Here is a 22,966-nt window from a genome sequence, read left to right as displayed (position 1 = left end):
TCCTAAGAGTAGAGAATTAGAAGAAATGGTGGTGTGTTACTTTTACTACTTTATACTCTGGTATCTTTATGAATTCCTTTGTCTTGATTTTGATTTTCAGTACATTTTAATAGTTCAGAACAAAACATGGACTGGGCTGCGAGTTTGAGAGAGTAAAAGCAAATGGTAAAAGCGAATGGTCCCAGGGGCCAACAGCCTCCAGAACATGGCTAATATCCATGAAATATGTACCCCAGATCTCCCCACCAAGAATCCACACACCACAGATGCTACACTGATACCTTAACTGCTAGAAACCATCTGGATTGTCTGCCTACAGTAGTATGGTAACACTGCAACTTATGCAAGCAGAAAGCACAAAAGTTTTGGACATTTGTTTAGCATGCACTAAATTTAAGGCACAATAAAAATCCCCCAGATGCACATCCCTAAAAAAACAGGGAACAGGCACTCACCTGCTTTCTTGACAGCGGGAAAGAAACCTGGAAGAGATACTTAATCGAGGGTTCAGGATGAAGTCCTTTTCACTATCCTGAGTGGGCAGCAGATCCTTTAGAGACCCATCAAACTTTTCTGTGCAGAAGAGAGGCAGGTTTCAGAAGAACATGTCTAGAGGATTAGAAGGAAAAGCCAGCCACTAGGTAACAGCAACACCTGTTGGTTGGCTGACAGGTGCTTCTGTGCCAGCGTCCTCAGAGCTAGAGAATATTGTTAGTGCAGTGGCTTGAGAACCTGTGTTTGATTTCCACTGCAACTCCTTGTGACTCTGGGCAAGTCATTTAACCTTCCACTGCCCCAGGTACAAAATAAGTACCTGTATATAATATGTAAAGTGCTTTGTTTGTAACCACAGAAAAGCAGTACATTAATACCATCCTCATCCCAACACCCAAGAGAATCACACTGGGATGAAAGGCCACTACAAATACCAACTATTTATATTCAAACGTAACAGGACATTAAGGCAGCAATAATCCAAACTGACTACAATGATGCAAACTCTACAGACACATTTAATGTTTGCACCATATTTAATGCAAAACTAGATGGGGCAGTTTTTGCTTTTTTTGGTCGCTCCTGAAAAAAAAAGTGGAGTGGAAGAGTGGCCTAGTGGTTAGAAAAGTGGAATGAGAACTAGGGTTCAAATTTCACTTTCCCCCACTAATGGTCCTTGTGACCTTGTGCAAATCACATTCCTTGCCATTGCCCTAGACACCATGTTAGATTGTTAAGTCCTTTCTCTGGAGAGCACCTACCTACTGTACCTGAATTATAAGGTGAAATTTAAACATACTTGTTAATTTCATTTCCTTTTGCCCTGCCAGCCTAATCTAGAAAAGTATTTTATACCCATGGAAATCATCTTGAAAACTGTTGCTCTGGAGCCAAATTGGCACCCAGCTGTGAAAGGGGAGGAAGGTCCAGAGGATTACTACTCCAATCCATGTCTACACCATATGACCTTTTGACCTACAAGTGCATCCACTCCGCAGCTCCTCAGTACCTTTCCACTCTCATCTCTCCCTACACTCCTCCCCGTGAACTCCGGTCGCTGGGTAAATGTCTCTTGTCGTCCCCCTTCTCCCCCACTGCTAACTCCCGGCTCCGTTCCTTCTGTCTCGCTGCTCCCTATGCCTGGAATAGACTCCCTGAGCCAGTAAGTCAGGCTCAGTCTCTGGCTGTCTTCAAGTCTAGGCTTAAAGCCCACCTCTTTGCTACTGCTTTTGACTCCTAGCCATGACTCTCTTACTCAACACCCTCACTTATCACCCCTACCACTGCAATTTCCCCACCCCTAGCTGTCTGTTCGTCTGTCCAATTTAGATTGTAAGCTCTGTTGAGCAGGGACTGTCTTTTCATGTTAATTTGTACAGCTCTGCGCAAGTCTAGTAGCGCTATAGAAATGTTTAATAGTAGTAGTAGTAGTAATGCTAGAGACAGAAACAATGAAGAGTGGAAGGCAGCCCCTATAAAGGATGTAAAGTCAGTTCTGAGCTCCCCCGCCCCCTCCCTGTCTCTATCTGCTGGCAGGGGGACCTAACTCACTTATCTGGACTAGTCTGGCAGGACAAAAGGAAAGGCATCCAACATGTATGTTTAAATTTCACCTTATAATTCAGATACAGTAGATTAGTATATCTCCGAGGAGGACTTACAGATTTGGAAAGGTGAGTAATTAAATCCAAATTCTTACAGCTTTGCAAGGGAAATATTTCAGCCATTCTCTAAAAGCACTCCTGTTTGTTGTTTTTAAGCCAAATTTCAGAAAGATTATACCCCTCCCTAACTGGATTGCATTAAAGGACAAATTTCAAAGCCATTTACATACATGAATATTTACATATGTTTAAGTTGCCCATCTGGAAGTTCCTACACTTGATATGGCTAAAGTATATATGGTGTTCCAGAAATGTGTGCTATTTTAGCTGTGTTTTGAGGAGTTTCCAAGAGCGTTTAAGTCAGGGGAGGAAAAGTACACAGACTAGACATTATTTATTCATTCTGTCTCCTTGTAATTAACCACCTTTTCTATACGGAGGGTAGTTTTTTTTTTTAACAGACCACCTAGTCCTAGCCCATGTAGTGGATATGGTCCATAAAACGTTTATGAAACTGATGATCAAGTTGGGATATATTTGTTTTTATTTTATAAAGGCAGCATATGCATATATAAATACCCAGAAAGTAGCAGCAGCATTTCTACCTGCTCTGACGTTCATGTAAATGTTCCAGCAAATTTTAAGCACATATATTATCTCACACATGAAAATTACAATCCTGCTGCAACTCTGCCCCTGGGAACGCCTATGCTCATTCTGGGTAAAAGCAGGCAGTATAGGCTATTAGCACATATTTTTGCCCATATGTACCCTGGGCAATTTTATAAAAGTCTATTTCTAACATCCACCCAACAAATCTGAGTTACCTTCTGTAAAGGCATCTACCAGAGTCTCAAAATGCTGCTCGAGATATTTCTGTTCTTCTGTTTGTGGCAGAGAGCCATCCTGAGTGCTATTTCCCTCCAAATCAGCTGTTTCCACCAGGGAATGGTACACCAACCCCAGGGAATCTGTATCTGCAATACAATGCAGGAATTAAATATTTGTTTTCTTCAAGAAATACAGTAGTATAAGAGACGAAAGATAATGCCAACACAGAGCTCTGTACAGTACAGTACAGAAATAAAAGTCAATAAAAACAATTATGCAGAGATGCCGCCTTTATGTTCAAATAACTTACTATATTTAACTGGATTTAAGGAGTCAACACTTTTTCAGGTTCAACAGGATAAGCAAATCAAAAGAAATGACATCACCATAAAATACAAGTGAATCAAATTATATTACAACTAGTAAAAGAGGCCCGTTTCGTAGAGAAATGAAACGGACGCTAGCAAGGTTCCACGCCCCCCTCCCTACCTCCCTCTCTTCTCCTCCGAGTTCCAGCCCCTCTCCCCTCCAAGTTCCATGCCCCTCTTCATCCCTCCCGTCTCCTTCGAGTTCCAGGCACCCCTCCCCTTCGAGTTGCAGGGCCCCCTGCCCCCTCCCCTTCGAGTTCCAGGACCGCCCCCCCCCCTCAAGGTTCCAGGACAACCCTGCCTCCCCTCCCCTTCAATTTCCAGGACGCCCCCCTCCCCTCCGAGTTCCACGCCCCCCTCTCCTCTGAGTTCCAGACCCCCGCGCCTCCCTCCCTCTCTCTATCTCCCCTCCGAGTGCAAGCACAATCTGTCCTCTGGTAGCCCCTTGCCTTCCAGGGTGCCGGCTGTAATTTAAAAATTGTTACCTCGGGGTCCGGCGTCCGCACTGAAGGCGAGCAGCGCTTCAGCCTGCCTTCCCATCTCTCTCAGCTCTGCCTCTGGTCCCGCCCTCATTTCCTGTTTCCGGAAGAGCGGGACCAGAAGCAGAGCTGAGACAGATGGGAAAGCAGGCTGAAGCAACCGCTCGCCTTCACTGCGGATACCGACCCCGAGGTAATTTTTAAATTACAGCCGGCACGCAGGAAGGCAAGGGGCTGCTGCAGGGCAGGTCGTGCTTACAGTCGGAGGGAGACAGAGAGAGGGAGGGAGGCGGGGGGGCGTGGAACTCGGAGGGAGGGAGGGGGGCTACAACTCAAGGGGAAGAGGGCCTGTAACTCGGAGGGGAGGAGGGAGGGAGGGAGGTAGGGGGGCATGGAACTCAGAGGAGAGGGGGCTGGAACTCGGAGGAGAGGGGAAGAGCAGAGGGGGGCCTTGAACTCGGAGGGAGGACAGGGGGAGGGAGGGGGGCGATTGTGTACTCACCTCGAACGTTGTGTGGCTGGCTGGTGCTGGCTTCCCTTCCCTCTCACTTCCCATTGGTCCGCCCTCTGATGTCATCGCCAGCGTGGACCAATGGGAAGTGTGTTACGAACCCAGGCATCCAGATGGAGGTACAAATTATTATATAGAATTATTATATAGGATGGTGGTGTGAATGAAAAGGAGGAAGGGAGTGGGAAAATAGAGCTTACCTGCTTTTTCTTTCCTTTAGTACCCCTAGACCAGTCCAAATGCATGAGTATACACATTTCTATCACTAGATAGAGAATGAGAACTACTGGCTTCATAACATTACCCTATAACAGTGGTTCCCAAACCTGGTCTTGGAAGCACCCCAGCCAGTCAGGTTTTCAGGATACCCACAATAAATATTCATGAGAGAGATTTGCATGCAGTGGAGGCAGGAAACTGATGGCTCCCTGCAGCACCAAAGAATAGTTATGACCCAACTGGAGTATCCCCTTGTTCAAATTTTTTCCCCTTTGAAGAGTTATGCCATAAGACAGAACAGAGATGGGTCCTATATCCATATCAGCTCCTGCACCAGCAGCCCTTCCATTTTGGGCAATACTGGAGGATCTCCTGCTACCAATCTCACCAGATCTCTATACTAAGGTCTACCCAGCTAATCCAATGCCACTACCACAACCAGTCCCCGGTAGCTAACTTCTGAATGACCCTGCTAGCAGGGTCCACAGGGGAAACACCTGCAACAGTCTGGTCTGAAGCCACTGTTATACTAACGCATCTGTTCCTGTCAACCTGAACTCGTTCCTGTGATTGAAGGATTTGGGAACCTTGTTGACTGCAGTTGCCATGAGATCCATGATCGGTAGTCCCCAACTCTAGATGCAGGAGGAGGCCTTCACTCGAATCATCCAGAGTGTTTCTGCTTATAAATCTGCTTGGACATTTTCCATGCCAGACACATGCACTATTGCTAGATCTAACAGAACCTGTTCCACCCAGCTTATGAGCATGCTCACCTCCTGTGCTACCTGGCTCCTGACTCCTCCTTGGCAATTCACATAGACTACTGCCAATGCATTGTCCAACATCAATTTTACTGCCTTGTTCTGAATCAGAGGCAAAAAGGCTTGTAATGATAACTGTATGGCTCTTGCCTCCAAGTGGATGAGTGACCAAGCCGCCTCGTTTGCTGACCAGCGATCCTGAATTACCTTGCCCTGACAATGAACTTCCCAGGCCAGTCCAATCCAGTGTCTACTACTACTACTAATATTTAGCATTTCTATAGCGCTAACAAGGCGTACGCAGCGCTGCACAAACATAGAAGACAGTCCCTGTTCAAACAGCTTACAATCTAATAGACAAAAAATAAAGTAAGCAAATCAAATCAATTAATGTGTACAGGAAGGAGGAGAGGAGGGTAGGTGGAGGCAAGTGGTTACAAGTCAAAAGCAATGTTAAAGAGGTAGGCTTTCAGTCTAGATTTAAAGGTGGCCAAGGATGGGGCAAGACATAGGGCCTCAGGAAGTTTATTCCAGGCGTAGGGTGCAGTGAGACAGAAGGCACGAAGTCTGGAGTTGGCAATAGTGGAGAAGGGAACAGATAAGAAGGATTTATCCATGGAGCGGAGTGCACGGGAAGGGGTGTAGGGAAGGACGAGTGTGGAGAGATACTGGGGAGCAGCAGAGTGAGTACATTTATAGGTTAGTAGAAGAAGTTTGAACAGGATACGAAAACGGATAGGGAGCCAGTGAAGCGACTTGAGGAGAGGGGTAGTATGAGTAAAGCGACCCTGGCGGAAGACGAGACGGGCAGCAGTTTTGAACCGATTGGAGAGGGGAGAGGTGACTAAGTGGGAGGCCAGCAAGAAGCAGATTGCAGTAGTCTAAACGAGAGGTGACAAGGGTGTGGACGAGGGTTTTGGTAGAGTGCTCGGAAAGAAAGGGGCAGATTTTACGGATGTTGTTAAGAAACAAACGACAGGTCTTGGCGATCTGCTGGATATGAGCAGAGAAGGAGAGAGAAGAGTCAAAGATGACCCCAAGGTTTCGAGCTGAGGAGACAGGGAGAATGAGAGAGCCATCAACAGAAATAGAAAACAGGGGGAGTGGGGAGGTGGGTTTGGGGGGAAAAATGAGAAGCTCGGTTTTGGTCATGTTTAATTTCAGGTGGCATTGAGACATCCAGACAGCAATGTCTCTAGATTAATACCAAACACTCTACTGTAGGTCAGTAGACTGCAGCCACCATGATAGGCTGCCCTTCACCTCACTTGGTAGTAACATAGGAACATTCAGATTCTGCATCTGTGGTGGTCAATAGGACAAAAGAGCCTTCTGCAAAGGATGCACACGGGTCCTCGGCCTACAATACCAACTCCAGAGTCACTGACATAGATCCTTGAACCTGGAGATAAGAGAAATTATCTTACCTACTAATTTTCTTTCCTTTAACTGCAGATGAATCCACAGATTTGTGGGTTGTGACCATCTACCAGCAGGTACAGATAGAGAGCACTGAACTTAGTCTTATAGGACGGTATGCTCCTTGGTTAGTCAGTATTTCTCATAACAAAGCAGAAGGAATAAAGAGTCACAGTAGATTCCCTTGCTCACATGAACAGTAGAAAACAGCAAAAACCTAAATGAGCCATTACCCTAAACAGAGAAATGAACAAACAATGAGAACAGAGCACTGAAGAAGGGTGGGATTCTGGATTCATCCAATGCAGTTAAAGGAAAGAAATTATCAGGTAAGACATATGCAGCAGATGAATCCAGAGACTCGTGGGATATACCAAATAAGAACAATTTACTTCACTCAGGATTTTGTAAACCTCAATCATATCTCCCCTTATCCGTCTCTTTTCCAAGCTAAGAAACCCTAACCTCTTTAGCCTTTCCTCATACAAGAGGAGTTCCATCCCCTTTATCATTTTAGTCGTTTTTCTTTGAACCTTTTCTATTTCTGCTATATCTTTTTTGAGATATGGCGACCAGAATTGAACACAATACTCAAGGTGTGGAAGCACCATGGAGCGATACAAAGGCTTCTGCCTAAGCATCTTAGTAAGGCAAGTGGAGTGGAGGAGTGGCCTAGTGGTTAGGGTGGTGGACTTTGGTCCTGGGGAACTGAGGAACTGAGTTTGATTCCGGCACAGGCAGCTCCTTGTGACTCTGGGCAAGTCACTTAACCCTCCATTGCCCCATGTAAGCCGCATTGAGCCTGCCATGAGTGGGATAGCGCACGGTACAAATGTAACAAAAAAAAAAAGTGTATCTTCCCATCACTCTTCATTAATATACAGTACCCGGTCTTGGTCTCGATGTTCTTCTCAAAGCCATCAACAACACCGTCATTCTCATAGGCATGGCCATTGGTGCCGACGTTGGATATCATACCGAGCTTTTTCTAGACGCTCTCGGTCAAGTAGATGTATTAGGTCTTTGGTGTCATACCATCGATCTGCAACTTCTTCAGGTATATCTAATCAACCTGTACAGCAATTTGGGTCAGATCCAGCACTTTTTACAAGTAATATTACAACTAGACAACTAGTGAAGTTGAAATGCACGTCTCCATCTAGGATGTGCTCAGATGTTGGAGCCCTGCAGGAGACTTTGATTCTGAAGCCTTCAGACTTACTGGATGTTCTCACCAGAGACTGCTCTGAAGGCTTCAGAATCAAGGTCTCCTGCAGGGCTCCGACATCTGAGCACATCCTAGATGGAGATGTGCATTTCAACTTCACTAGTTGTCTGAGCAAGCTCTGGACGCCAATAGAAGCCAAATCCTGTGGTCCCATTGGCTTCACATGAGAAACAGCAGGATTATTAAGCTCTGAAGAGTTTGCCGAAATAGTTGAAGAGGCAGACTTAAGCGCTGTAATGTGAACTGGATCAACAGAACACTTTTTCTCAGAAAAGCCTGAAGCTGATGGCTTATCTGATGTTGATTGGGGTTAAAGATAATCTTAACTTTAGATTCCTAATCTCAAGTGACTTGGGCAACATGTGCCGACATTTAGCATATTCTTCAACACAATGCTGCTGCCAGACACCTCAAACACTGAACGTGCAGATCAGAGTGACATTTTCCAGGTACAGATTTGACACATTTTAAAACCGGGTTTGAGACCCGACATGGGGAACAAGATCTCTGAAAACAGCAGATGCACCAGTAGCGCGCATAGGGCTATGGCCCCGCATGCGGTTTTTGTTGTAGCCAAGTTGGGGAGGCAACGACGCGAACAAGGAGGTCGATCGTCAAACTCAAAACATTGAAAGGCAAACCACCGCTGTAGCCGTCTTTTTACTCTTTTACCTTTTGCCTGTACTGTCTCTCTCCCTTTCCTCCTCTCCGCGCAGCCATGAACTAAAAGCAAGCAAATCTAGGAGGAGCTGCTGTATCAACGTTGTTGATTTTAATTGTTGGTAACATTTTTATTTGATCTTCTTTTCTTATATTTTTAAGCACGCCGGCTTCTGCAGCATAGGGATGTGTATACAGAGGAAGTTTTGGTTTCATGGGTTAGAGTACTGCTTTCTTCTAAATCGTGTCATTTGAAGGGGCTGGCTATAGGGACTCCCTGTATTCATGTAGAGATGTTTTCAGGTGCTTAACAATCAGACTTACTATTTAGTATAATTAAAAAAAAACATTAATTAGGTTGAAACCTGGAGCATTTAATATCTTTTTTTTTCCTGTGCCTACATCAAAAGAATATGGCATGTGGGAACTTGCTCCTTTTGTTTGTGGATTGCAGTGGTATATTATAAAAATGCACTTTTTTATTATTATTTCACAGAGAAGTATTGAATAATGAGGGGAGGGTGTCCTTCATGCAGAAGTTCTGTCCAGTCACTCTAAATGTGCCAACATTGTCCTGCTCAGCACACTATTAGCCACCAATTAATAGAAAGTTAATTATAATCAGTGGAAAATAAATCTGTTGGCTCAGGCTGCTTACTACTGAATATTCCATCATTGTTTCAGTATTGCTACTAAGTATTACATATTAAGGGCATTTGCTTTAAACTTTGTTTTAATTTGTTTATTTAGTCCTTACATGCAAAGGTGAATGAATCCTAAGGGCGGTTGAACAATTAGGTATAAACTATTGTTTCCGACTTTACTTGTTTTGGACTGCTTTGGGTCCTGCTGATCTGTACATCTGCTATCTAGAATTTTAGAAGATGGAAATGAGAAAATAAAAAGTTTTGGATGTACTCTGTAGAAGTTGCACAGTACATAAGAGATTTTTCTCAGACTTTTTTTTTTTTATTGATTAAAGAATAAAAATTTTAAAAAACAAAAAAGTAACAAAAAGAGATCTATTAAAAGATATAAAATATTGGGAAGGTTTTTGCCAATGATGGGATAAGATCGTTTGATCAAGTTAGCTCTTTAAAATCTGTATGATTTGAGCTCTTTGAAGCTTTTTCCTTCCTTTTATAAAATATCTGGTTACTAGTAAAAAAAGGCCCGTTCTGTGAGCAATGAAACGGACGCTAGGAAGGTTTCCTGTGGCAGTGTCGTGAGGTGTTTGGAGGGCAGCGTCGGGAGGGTGCAGGTGGGTAGTTTTTCGTGGAGGGCGACAGGTTCGGGGTCCCGGCGGATCAGGTGTTCGGACGGCACGTCTCCCCCTGCATAGCGGTGTTTGTCGCTGTGCGTCGGGGGGGGGGGGGTGGAAGCCCTGCGTAGGTCGCTGTTTCTGGCTGTGCGTCAGGGGGGGGGGAGCATCGGAGGGCGGTGGAACTGCCGATTGGCTGAGTGTCATAGCCCCGCCCTCCACGTCATGACGTTGTGTCGCGAGGGCGGGGCAGACACTCATGGGATCTTGCAACTACAAATTTACATTTAGAATGTTGGGGTTGTGAATTATGTGTGGATGGGGCGTGGCTGAGGGCGGGTGTATGAGTGAGAGTGAGTGGTGATGACAGCCTAGAAGACTACAGGGCTTCAGTGTTTCCCTGCCACACAGTGAGGTTCAGAACGTTAGAGGTGAGAATTATTTATATAGATTAGTAACATTTTCATGCTGTGGATTTTTTATTGTTGTTCTGTTCTAGCGAAGTTGTTTTACAATGTGTGTATAGATGCCTGTTCTGGTGTGTGCATGTGATAATATTTGAATAACTGTCTATACTTATGGCTATGATTTCAGGACAAGCGGCATCACTAAAGTTTTAGATCCCAGTTAGTATATATGCTAATCTCAACTTTGTCACATGTTTCAGACATGTCTATGTACTTGCTTCCATGATATAACTGAATTCTATGGTGATGGCACAAGGAAAGCAAGTTTGATCCAGTGAAGACTAACTCAAAATAACCTGTTCCTTAGTTGGGCTCTAGTATTACCATAGTGAAAATGCGACCATACCATGCCTCTGTGGTTATGTTCCACTAATCAGTTAAACAATTAACTGACTTTCTTGAAAGGATTATATAAACTTTGGATGCATGACTAGGGATACAAACATACACTTATTTATTTAACATCACAATTCCTCATGTACAGCCACAAAACAACTTTTTAGGGTTGATAATGTTCACAATCAATTCCTTTTATTATTGACAAGATAGAGAGAAGAGTTTTCATTTTTGTCACAGTATATGCCATCACAAGAACAAAATATAAGAAAACCAATGGACTGCATTAGGGACTTATAGCCTGTTTAGTTATATTTAAACAGAAGAAATCTGCATGAAACAAAATATTTATTTTTATTTTGACTTATAAAACCACTTGTCCCTGAACATGTCTCAAACAGAATAATCCATTTGTGTATCTACAATACAAAAACGTCTACAAACAGATGAAGTGAAGATGGGATTCCATCAGGCTTATTTTAGAAAGAGAAAGGGTGCCCATCTTTCGACACAAATCGGGAGATGGGCGTCCTTCTCCCAGGGTCACCCAAATTGGCATAATCGAAAGCCGATTTTGGGCATCATCAACTGCTTTCCGTCGTGGGGACGACCAAAGTTCACGGGGGGGGGGGGGGGGGGGGGGGGTGTCGGAAGTGTAGCGAAGACGGGACTGGGGCATGCTTAACACATGGGCGTCCTCAGCGATATGGAAAAAAAGAAGGGCGTCCACGACGAGCACTTGGCCGACTTTACTTGGTTCCATTTTTCTTGCGACCAAGCCTCAAAACGGTGCCCAAACTGACCAGATGACTACCGGAGGGAAATTGGGGATGACCTCCCCTTACTCCCCAAGTGGTTACTAACCCCCTCCCACCTTAAAAGAAATATATATTTTTTGCCAGCCTCTATGCCAGCCTCAAATGTCATACCCAGCTCCTGACAGCAGTATGCAGGTCCCTGGAGCAGTTTTAGTGGGTACTGCAGTGCACTTCAGGCAGGCGGACCCAGGCCCCCCCCCCTCCCTACCTCTTACACTTGTGGTGGTAAATGTGAGCCCTTCAAACTCACCAGAAACCCACTGTACCCACATGAAGGTGCCTCCTTTCACCCGTAAGGGCTATGGTAGTGTTGAACAGTTGTGGGGAGTGGGTTTTGGGGAGCTCAGCACCCAAAGTGAGGGAGCTATGCACCTGGGAGCAATTTGTGAAATCTACTGCAGTGCCCCCTAGGGTGCCCGGTTGGTGTCCTGGCATGTGAGGGGAACCAGTGCACTAACGAATGCTGGCTCCTCCCATGACCAAATGGCTTGGATTTGGTCGTTTCTGAGATGGGCGTCCTCGGTTTCCATTATCGCAGAAAACCAAGGACGACCATCTCTAAAGTCGACCTAAATGTTAAGATTTGGACATCCCCAACCGTATTATCGAAACAAAAGATGGACGCCCATCTTGTTTCGATAATAAGGGTTTCCCCGCCCCTTCCCAAGGACGTCCTGCGAGGACGCCCTCAGAAAAACTTGGGCGCCCCGTTCGATTATGGCCCTGCATATGTCCCAATGAAAGAGTTTAATTTAATTTTACTTCCATTTAAATTCAGTATATTCCATCTTTATAACACCAGCTCTGGAACTCTTTGCTGGAGGATGTGGTAACAGCGGTTAGCGTTCTAGGTTTAAAAAAAGGTTTGGACAAGTTTCTGCAGGAAAAGTCCATAGTCTGCTATTGAAACAGACATGGGAAGCAACTGCTTGCCCTGGGATTTGTAGTATGAAATGTTGCCACGATCTGGGTTTCTGTAGGTAATTGTGACCTATCTTGGCCACTGTTGGAAACACGATACTGGGCTAGATGAACCATTGATCTGACCCAGTATGGCTACTCTTATGTTCTAAGTCAGCAGTTCAGGAAGAAAAATACAGAGGTACACAGCTATTTGATAGTGAGGACATAAAATGAAAGATCAATACCAGACAGATGCAGAGAAGGAAAGGAAGAAAACAAGAGGAGAGAGAAATGGACAGGCCAACCTGGAAAAGAATTTGGAAGACTGACTCATGGAATGTGGAAAAAAGAAGACTGGGACCAGCCCAATTATAAAATTAAATTCCCAGACAACAAGGTAGAAAAGAAAAAATTCTTATGTGATACTTTGTAAGGACTGAGATGTACCTGCTTTGTAAAATGTACATTTTTTCTTTTTTTCTATTTTTATTTTGCAAAGTACAGGAGAAAATGCATTCTGTTTCTCTTTACCAGTATTGCAGTGAGTCTGGCTTTCTTGGGCAGAGTGAGGGGGTCTCTATTTCAACTTCTGTTTGTATGTTTTTTTGTGGCTCCCTATTCTGTATTAGATGAGGGTCATAAGTACATAAGTATTGCCATACTGGGAAAGACCAAAGGTCCATCGAGCCCAGCATCCTGTTTCCAACAGTGGCCAATCCAGGTTCACAATACCTGGCAAGATCCCCAAAATGTACAAAACATTTTATACTGCTTATCCCAGAAATAGTGGATTTCCCCCAAGTCCATTTTATAACGGTCTATGGACTTTTCCTTTAGGAAGCCGTCCAAATCTTTTTTAAACTCAGCTAAGCTACTCGCCTTTACCACATTCTCTGGCAACGAATTCCAGAGTTTAATTACACGTTGAGTGAAGAACATTTTCTCCGATTCGTTTAAATTTACTACATTGTAGCTTCATCGCATGCCCCCTAGTCCTAGTATTTTTGGAAAGCATTAACAGACGCTTCACATCTACCCGTTCACTCATTATTTTATAGACCTCTATCGTATCTCCCCTCAGCTGCCTTTTCTCCAAGCTGAAGAGCCCTAGCCTTTCCTCATAGAGGAAGTCATCCCATCCCTTTTATCATTTTTGTCGCCCTTCTCTGCACCTTTTTCTAATTCCACTATATCTTGTTGAGATGCGGCGACCAGAATTGAACACAATATTCAAGGAGTGGTCGCACCATGGTGCGATACAAAGGCATTACAACATCCTGCAAAGCTAAGGTTTCGTCTTTAATTATGAAGTAAAGAGACAACTAGAAGACCAAGAATTTTATATTCCTCTAGAAAAGGATCCAACAGACGAAATTAAAAGATATCACCGAGCTAGTTGATATCGCTTCTAAAATGGGTTTTCTAACACACAAAGAGAAACAATTTTTACAAGTTACACATCCAGTTATTCCAACAATATATATTCTTCCAAAAATTCACAAATATCTCTAGAATCCACCCAGTAGACCGATTATGTCTGGAAATGGCTCTATATTGGAACCTTTATCCATATTCGTTGCTTTTTCCTTCGCCCATTCGTACCACTTATTCCATCACATGTGCAAGACGCCACCCACATGATTAATGTTTTACAGGACTATGATGGTCCATTGATAAATACCATCATGGTCACTATGGACATTGAATCATTATACACCAATATCCCACAGTAAGAAGCTATTCAAATCATTGGAAAAACATTACAGGAAAGAAATACCCACAAGCGAATACCTAATCACCTGATCCTGACTTGTGCTACCATTGCACTCACGAAGAATTATTTTGGCTTTGAAAATACATACTACCAGCAGATAAAAGGCACTGCCATGGATGCAAGTATGGCTCCAGATTTGGCAAATCTATATGTCGGAATTTTAAAAAAAGAACACCTATCAACTCATCCCTTTTCAGATCATATCAAGATTTACCGACGATATATACATGTCTTCATTCTTTGGAAAGGAGACATAGCAACACTCAGATCTTTTCACCAGTGGCTAAATACTAGGGATCCTAATCTTAAATTTACAATTGAACACAATATTGAAGAAATCCATTTCTTAGATCTCTTAATTACCAAGAATGAATATTTTTTTCAAAACATTTATAGGAAACCCACAGACCGCAATACCTTCTTACACAATACCAGTTACCACAATCCAAATATATAAAGCAACCTCCCATTGAGTTAATTTCTTCTCCTACACCGTCTCTGCTCGGACTATGATGACTTTAACCATCAAGCACAGATCATGAGTGACAGATATTCAGCAAGGGGATACCCGTCTAAACACATCTCTGACCGACTTACTAAAACATTATAAAAGGATCGTGTCAATTTATTACAACCTACTGGTACCAAGAAGATACCAGACTTTGTGTGCACCCTTAAGTACTCTTTTTTGGCCAAACGTATCTCACGATCCATCCGGAAACATTGGCATATCTTGGAAGGCTTGGAACGTTTTAAGAATAAACAGTTGGCGGTCACGTACTCTTGAAGTAAGAATCTTAATGAACATTTGGTCCCCTCAACATTACCAGACGCGACATCAGTATCCCCAATATTGGGACATCGAAAATGTGGCCACTGTAGTGTGTGCATCCATAGTCTAGAAGTAAGGATTTTCACTCATCCTATCACTAAAATCCTATTATTTGTAACATACTTCAGACTGCAATACGTCATCTGTAATCTACATCATCTTATGTCCATGTCCAATGTTGTATGTTGGCAAAACTACAAGGGCGATTAAAACAAGAATCATCGAACACAGAAGTTGTATCAAGAGGAAAGTAGAATCTGCACCTCTAGTTAACCACTGGTATTCAGCGAATCACTATCTCTGACATTAAATTCTTGGTCTTCAAAACTTTCACCAAAAATGGAGGGGAGGCGATTTGGACAATCGATTACTCCAGGAGGAACAGAAACTCATTTTTGAGCTACAGACTGATTTCCAAGGGATTAAACAACAAAATCGATTTTTACCCCTTTCTATAAGCATTAAATCCTATATCACAGTCCGTTCTATTGAAATACCAATTCATGTATTTTACATTTAATTTTCTTGCTGTCATCACTAAGTGTATTTATCACCAGGATTTATTACATATGCATAGCATAATTTGTTTCATCTTTTGCAAGAGCATGCATAAAATTTAATTGTCGTGCACATTTTATTCCCTGCTATAATTATGAGATTATATATGTGCAATACTATATCAGTTAGAACACATATACATTACCTCACATTATTCAAATTCCTCATTTGCACTTCAGGTTTAAGTTTGTTTCATTTGCAAATTTTTTTCTCTTTTTTCCTTTTTTATCCGTTATATTAGTTTTTCAGCAAACATTCACTACGCTATTAACATATCTCTTCAAATACGATAAGAGTAATGAAACCTTGACTAAGTTCCAGTTTTTTGTCCATGTCTTTTTCAAATTTTTAAGATATTGCTGCGACATTCATACATATAAAATTATGGAATTTCTCATTCAAAACTATAGAATTATTCCTCAATACATTTCACACATTACTTTTTATCATACATACCACCGACACATCATCATTATCCATTTACTACTACTACTATTTAGCATTTCTATAGCGCTACAAGGCGTACGCAGCGCTGCACAAACATAGAAGAAAGACAGTCCCTGCTCAAAGAGCTTACAATCTAATTAGTACTAAAACAGGGTTTTTACACACTTTGGAGGATAAAATCAGTAAGGGGCATCCTTGACTTCAAAGCATTACATACACTATCCCGTGATTTTGTCTGTTCTCAGTTGGCTTATTGCAATGTGGTTTAAATCGGTCTTCTGAATATTGCAATAAAATGCTTTCAGACCCTTCAAGATATAGCGGCTCGTCTATTATTTCCCTTTTCTGTGACTCATTATCATTACCAGGATCTTTTTCAAGTGAACTGTGAGTATCCCCATCCATCAGGGGTGTTGAAATGGTTGGGGTAAGGCCACTAGGTGACTGGTACAGATTACCTATAAAGGACAGAAGCTGCTGTGAGACTATTCCAGAACTGTAAAAAGGAAGATTTAGTTTTACTGTTCACAAGTATTGTGCCTTTAAGGCTTTTATCTTTGGACTGTGCCTTTTATGGTCACTATGGTCTGCCCAACAGCCTTGGAGCCAGATGATGTTTTCAGCTGCTTCTGGATAAGTAGGACTGAATCAGTCTTAACTTATACGTTTAAATGTAGGACCATGTATTCAGCGGATCTGCTTATGTCAGCTTAATGTTGCCCCTACTTTTATCTATCAAGTAGCACCTTACAGACTAACCAATTTACTGAAGCATGAGCTTTCAAAGACCAGAATTCACTTTGTCAGATGTGTGCTCCTGTCTCCTGACCAGCAGTTTTTTCATATTCCAGACAAATTGCGAGTTTGCACACCCATGTTGTATCCATACACCACCACCATCTTTTGTCTTAAACATCGGTACATAAAAATGTTCTCCCATTTTTAATCCATATTTAATTAGGCATTCTTTTTGTTTTAAAAATTTCTGGCCACATACGTCATCAAACGTCACATCCCATAATTTTGGCGCCTTTTTAGCTTTTTAATGGGGCATCTGTTAACCGCCTCCCTTTTCGCTTACAACTAACTCCATTGGCAAGCACGTCTTTTGTTTAAGGGTCTTTTTAAAGGTAAGGCTCTCTCAACAAACTTTTTTGATGCCACAATACCAGTAATTAGTCATGCACATTGCTCAAAGACATTTTGTCCAAAAGGTTTTGCAGAGTAAACTTAGGATTTTTTTTTTTTTTTACTGCAGATGCTATCAATTTTTCATTAGTTCGCGCTTTTTTCATTAGTTCGATTTCTTTTAGCATTTCTTTCTTTGCTCCCCAAGGGTCGCATATATCCCGCTTTTACATCACTTCTCATATATATTTTTACCTCTGTTGCCTTTTCATCATCAAAATGTTTACATTTCGTTGCAGACCACCTATTTTGACTGTATATTACCATATGTACACGCATCAGATGTTCTTTGTCCATAAAGGTCAGTGCCACTTTCTAATATGCCTATACGTAATTTATCATCTGTTTTTGATATATTATATTTCCCATTATGTTATCGGCAAGGTTTAATATGCCCTTCATACATTCCGCATTCCTATATCTTTTAAATTCATTATGGTCTAGTAAATCCGTTGCTGATTCTCCGTTTTCGCACATAACATTCTGCCTGATCATATACAGAAATTCAGTTTCTTGTAGTTTTGGTATTTTTATTTGAATTCTAAAACTTCCTCTCTTGAACGCCGAAGGTTTCCAACAATTCCCCTAAAGCATGTCACCCACAAGCCCATTTGTTTTGAAACGTTTTTAAATTTATGAGTCCTCATTACATTATTTCATATTTAAGATTGGTGTTACCATCAATGTTTCGCCTTCTGTTGTTTATCCATGCATACTTTAAGACATATTGAACTTTTTTACTTTTTTTTACATTTCATCATTCCTAATAATGTCTTTAAATGATGTGATGATGTAAATTGTTTTTATGTACATTTTTATTCATATTTTCTCTTATTTCATATTTAAGATTGGTGTTCCCATCAATGTTTCGCCTTCTGTTGTTTATCCATGCATACTTTAAGACATATTGAACTTTTTTGCTTTTTTTTACATTTCATCATTCCTAATAATGTCTTTAAATGATGTGATGATGTAAATTGTTTTTATGTACATTTTTATTCATATTTTCTATACATATAAGCAATTTATTTTTTCATTTGTTCACTTCTTTGATGTCATTATGTATATTTGTTTTTAACTGCAATTACTATTTTTCTTAACGTACTAAAATGAGGGTATGATGTATATATATTCTTTATATATATATATATATTCTTGATATTCTGATATATATATATATATTTTTTTTTTTTTGTCTTAATACATATTTTACTTGTCATTATCAGCTATTATTCTTTTACTGTTTAACGTACTGAAATGATGGCATGATGTATATGTTTTTTGATGTTCAGATTTTTTTGTCTTTTTAATACAATTGTATATTTTACTTGTCATTGTCAGCCATTATCCTTTTTCTGTTTGTCCATTTAATTTTATCACATATTTATTATTATTTTTTTTTTTGTAGACTCCTGATGCAGGCCTAGCGGCCGAAACACAACGTTTGTGTAGATACGACTTATCAATAAATGGTTGATTAGAAGTTTTCATCTTTCCAGTCTTTGGTATCCGTCAACCTCCCACTTTTCCTCTTCGTCTATAATTTGCCACCAATTTCTATCATTTATTTATTTAAAATATTTATAACACGCTTGATCCAAAAGTACTTGGCGGTGCACAACAGTAGCATAGTAAATGACGGCAGATAAAGACCTGCACGGTCCATCCAGTCTGCCCAACAAGATAAACTCATTTTACATGGTATGTGATACTTTATATGTATACCAGAGTTTGATTTGTCCTTGCCTTTCTCAGGGCACAGACCGTAGAAATCTGCCCAGTACTGTTCTTGTACCAAGTTCTGAAGCTAACGTCGAAGCCCCTTAAAATTTACACTCCAGCCCATCCCTATCTATTCAGTCACGACCGGGGCTAGACCATAGAAGTCTGCCCAGCTCCCGTTTTGTTTCCCCAATTACTGGTGTCACCACCTAATCTCCGTTAAGATTCCATGGAACCATTCCTTATAAACAGGATTCCTTTGTGTTTATCCCAAGCACGTTTGAATTCCATTACCATTTTCATCTCCACCACCTCCCACGGGAGGGCATTCCATATATCCACCACCCTCTCTGTGAAAAAATACTTCCTGACATTAGTCCTGAGTCTGCCCCCCTTCAACCTCAATTCATGCTCTCTAGTTCTACCACCTTCCCGTCTCTGAAAAAGGTTCATTTGCGGATTAATACCTTTCAAGTATTTGAACGTCTGCATCATGTCACCCGTTTCTCCTTTCCTCCAAGGTATACATGTTCAGGTCAGCAAGTCTCTCCTAGTACGGTTTGCAACGCAAATCCCATACCATTTTTGTAGCTTTTCTTTGCATCGCTTCAGTCTTTTTTACTCTTTACCAAGATACGGCCTCCAAAACTGAACACAATACTCCAAGTGGGGCCTCACCAATGACTTGTAGAGGGGCATCAACACCTCCTTTTTTCTGCTGGTTATGCCCCTCTCTATGTAGCCTAGCATCCTTCTGGCCACGGCCGTCGCCTTGTCACATTGTTTCTTCACCTTCAGATCCTCAGACACCAACACCCCAAGGTCTCTCTCCTGAGTCGAGCTTACTAATCTCACCCCTCCTATCCGGTATCTCTCTTTTGGGTTTCTACATTCATAATAAAAAATAAAACAAACTGAACAAAACACAGACTAAAATACATTATATCATCAAATAATCGCAACTCACTGAAAATCTGAAAAGCCTTAGAAGGAGCGCATAAGACTGTACTAAGTGCCAAATGCCTGCCGAAACAAAGTTAAAATTTTTTTTTTTAAACAGAGTAACATTTTTCATTGTTCGAAGACTCAACAGTGGATTAGGACCAATCACTTTAAAAACCGTGGAACAATATTCATCTAATTTAATATCTCTAAAAGAAGGAACTTCCAATAAGCTGGCATCAGATGATTTCATGGTTCTGACTGGCTGATAAATACGCAGGGTTGAACCAAACATAGGGGATACCAAATTATTCATGTGGGCAGCAGAAGAGGGAGCTAGCCACCATATGGATGACAGAAGCTTGTAATAGCTCACTGGCTAGAAGGAAGGAAGCTTCAGAGGTAGGAGGTGCTGGGGATGAACTGGGAAAAGTACTGCGAAAAGAGAGGGCAGATGCTGGGGTCCAGTTTATTTATTTATTTGGATTTTGCTCACACCATTTTCAGTAGCAGCTCAATGTGAGTCACATTCAGGTACATTGGGTATTGGGATTTAAACAGCCTAGTAATAAGTTCTGTCATACATTCTTGGGGCAATATCCTGTTCTGAATGAGAGTTTCCCCTTCCTCGCCAGAATTTTAAGGGGGACTCCCCTACACCCCTCCCTCTCAAACTGGAACTTTTAAGGGGGACATCCTTAATATACAACTCCCTGATGGAGCTTTAAGGAGGGACCAACCAGGACAGACAACAGCCACAACTGTGGCATTGTTTAAGAAAAAAAGGTTTGCCCACCTCAGAACAATTCTATAACAAGGCACCTGGTAGAAGCCTATTCTATAAAAGGAACATAGGCACCTACTTTCCTTTTTAGAATACTAGAGTAACTGGGTATATATGCACCCAACATTTAGGTACATGACTTACACCAGCCATACAGCTAGTGTAAGTGTTAGCACCTAGGTACTGCATATATCATAGCGTTGACCCTGCCCATGTGTATGCCCTTCTTTAATTCTTTTAGTAACCACAAACTGATCTCCTGTCTTTCAACTCTAAAGGTTCCCAATGAGAATAGAGAAGTATCCAGCGCATGCAAGATGCTCTGTGAAAAAGGCTTAAAACAGTGTTGGAGGAAGGGCCAACAGGTGCTCAGGAACCAGCTACATAAAATAGGAATTTCTCACCCTATCAATGATAGACATATCTGGGGTGTCTTCAATTCAACAAGGGCAAATATCCCAAGACAGCTCTTACAGCAGCAGGTTTTTAAATTATTTCTAGAATGTTCAGTTTAAAGTTCATATCACAAAGTGATTGGTTGGAAGAGTGCATGGATCCTTTAAACTTATACCTGTTTTACTATTTTAAATAAAACATTCACATCTTTCTGAGCTTTAAGAACTAGTAAAACCATTTTGATTAAAGTATCAACAAATTCTTCAGATTAGTGTTTCCAACAGGGGCATAGCCAGACACCCAATTTTGGGTGGGTCTCAGCCCAAAGTGAGTGGGCACAAGAACCCCTCCCCAGGCAACCAGGTGTCTCTTAACTCTTTACCCACCTGCCCTTTCATTCCTTTTAAAGCCTTCATTTGTTTGCCAGCAGTGAGCTGTGACTCATACCTGTTGCTTGCACTGGCCCCAAGCCTTCCCTCTGACCTGGTCCCACCTATGAAGAAACAGAGAGGCAGCTAGGGGCCGTCGAAAGCAGCAGGTTTGAGTCACTGCTGGCAAAGAAATGAAGGCTTTAAAAGGTATGGGCGAAAGGGTGTTAGAGGGGTGGAGTTGAGAGATGCTAGAACACCTGTGGGGCAGGGGAGTGAAAGATGCCAGGAATCTTCAGCTAGCAAAGCTTGTGGAGCTCCACAAGCCACATCAGAAATGTGCCATTGCTGAGTGGGCCTATGCCCACTCATGGCTATGCCACTGGTTTCCAAATATCATGACAGGAACGAACCTTGCAGTTCATATTCCACCTGGGTGAAATCCTCCAGAAGGGGAACTAAAAGCCTGAGAAAGGCTTTGCTTAAGTGTTCATCCTTTTAAGAGAAGACTTGCCTTCTTCCTGTTGATCACCTTTAGATACCCCGTCTGAGCCAGAGCTGTCTGTGTCCTCTTCCACACCGATTACTTCCTTCACATCATATTCACTTAAAAGAAACAAACAAAAAAAGAATATAATTCAAAGATAAACCCAGTTCAAGGACAGCAAAGAAACTGTGGAGGTGATTTTATAAAGAATTATTTTGCATGTACATGCCAGTACACTGTCAAAGATCTCATAAAATTAAAAACATGCACCTAAATGCATTGTATGTACGTAACTTCAGAGTAGGTGTGTTCCATACAAGTATGAAAGAGTTGCCAATAAATGAAGAGATGCTCCTCTTTGTAGCTAGTCAAAGAAACTGAAGGTGTTGAAATATATGGATTGCTTTAATTGCTAATCTTTAGACACTTAGCAGCTATTTGCTATGGAATATCTTTCTAATGATTTTTATGTATAGCAAAGATTCTCTCTTAATCAAAGGAAAAAGACTTCAGATTCTTGCAAACGCCCTTATCGGTATTTCTTTAAATTGTAAGTTGCTACCTCTCCTCTGCAGATCACTGCCTGCTGTAGTTAGGATCAGGTGCAGAATCGTGATTAGTCTAAGGTAACCTCCTCTTTTTTTATATATCGGTATATTTGTGTACACCTTTCTTCTTATGCACCGTTATATTTCTTAGAGCACTACTTTATTTCTGTGTACACGTATTTAAATTGATTTTAATTTTGCAACACTTATCTGGGCTGTAGAAAACGCTTCATTGGGTACACTCAACAGAGAGCCTCTGTTTCTCTATAGCTTCCTCAGGAGTTGTATCCTTGATCGCTACATGTGCCCTATAGATTAAAATGCAAATCTTGTTATATAAGAGAGTGGACTGAGGAGAGTCTGTCTATGCCTCTAGTCAGTTTATAGAAGCTTACCTTCACAGCGCGTCCTGCTCAATCTTTCTGCGGGACTGCTGTATCTCAAAATAGCATTGAGGTATTTAAATGCAGCCACTGTAGTGTGTGCATCCATAGTCTAGAAGCAAGGTTTTTCACTCATCCTATCACTAATAAATCCTAATAAAACCTTGACGCCAT

General features: G+C 41.6%; 1 protein-coding gene across 2 annotated transcripts in view; it reads right to left on the bottom strand.

Moving 5' to 3' along the window:
- LOC115480055 (WD repeat-containing protein 62-like) overlaps window positions 1–22,966 on the bottom strand; it is a 250,748-nt gene that overhangs the window by 26,826 nt on the left and 200,956 nt on the right. For both annotated transcript variants that reach the window (XM_030218472.1, XM_030218473.1), the window contains exons 24-26: window positions 21,889–21,980; window positions 2,927–3,076; window positions 456–573 (exon numbers count right to left, since the gene is read on the bottom strand). In XM_030218472.1, coding sequence (XP_030074332.1) covers window positions 456–573; window positions 2,927–3,076; window positions 21,889–21,980 — 360 coding nt within the window. The remainder of the gene's footprint in view (window positions 1–455; window positions 574–2,926; window positions 3,077–21,888; window positions 21,981–22,966) is intronic.

This window comes from Microcaecilia unicolor, chromosome 11 (assembly GCF_901765095.1).
Source record: "Microcaecilia unicolor chromosome 11, aMicUni1.1, whole genome shotgun sequence".
In the NCBI taxonomy this organism is placed as follows: domain Eukaryota; kingdom Metazoa; phylum Chordata; class Amphibia; order Gymnophiona; family Siphonopidae; genus Microcaecilia; species Microcaecilia unicolor.
This window is presented reverse-complemented; position numbering and strand designations above follow the sequence as displayed.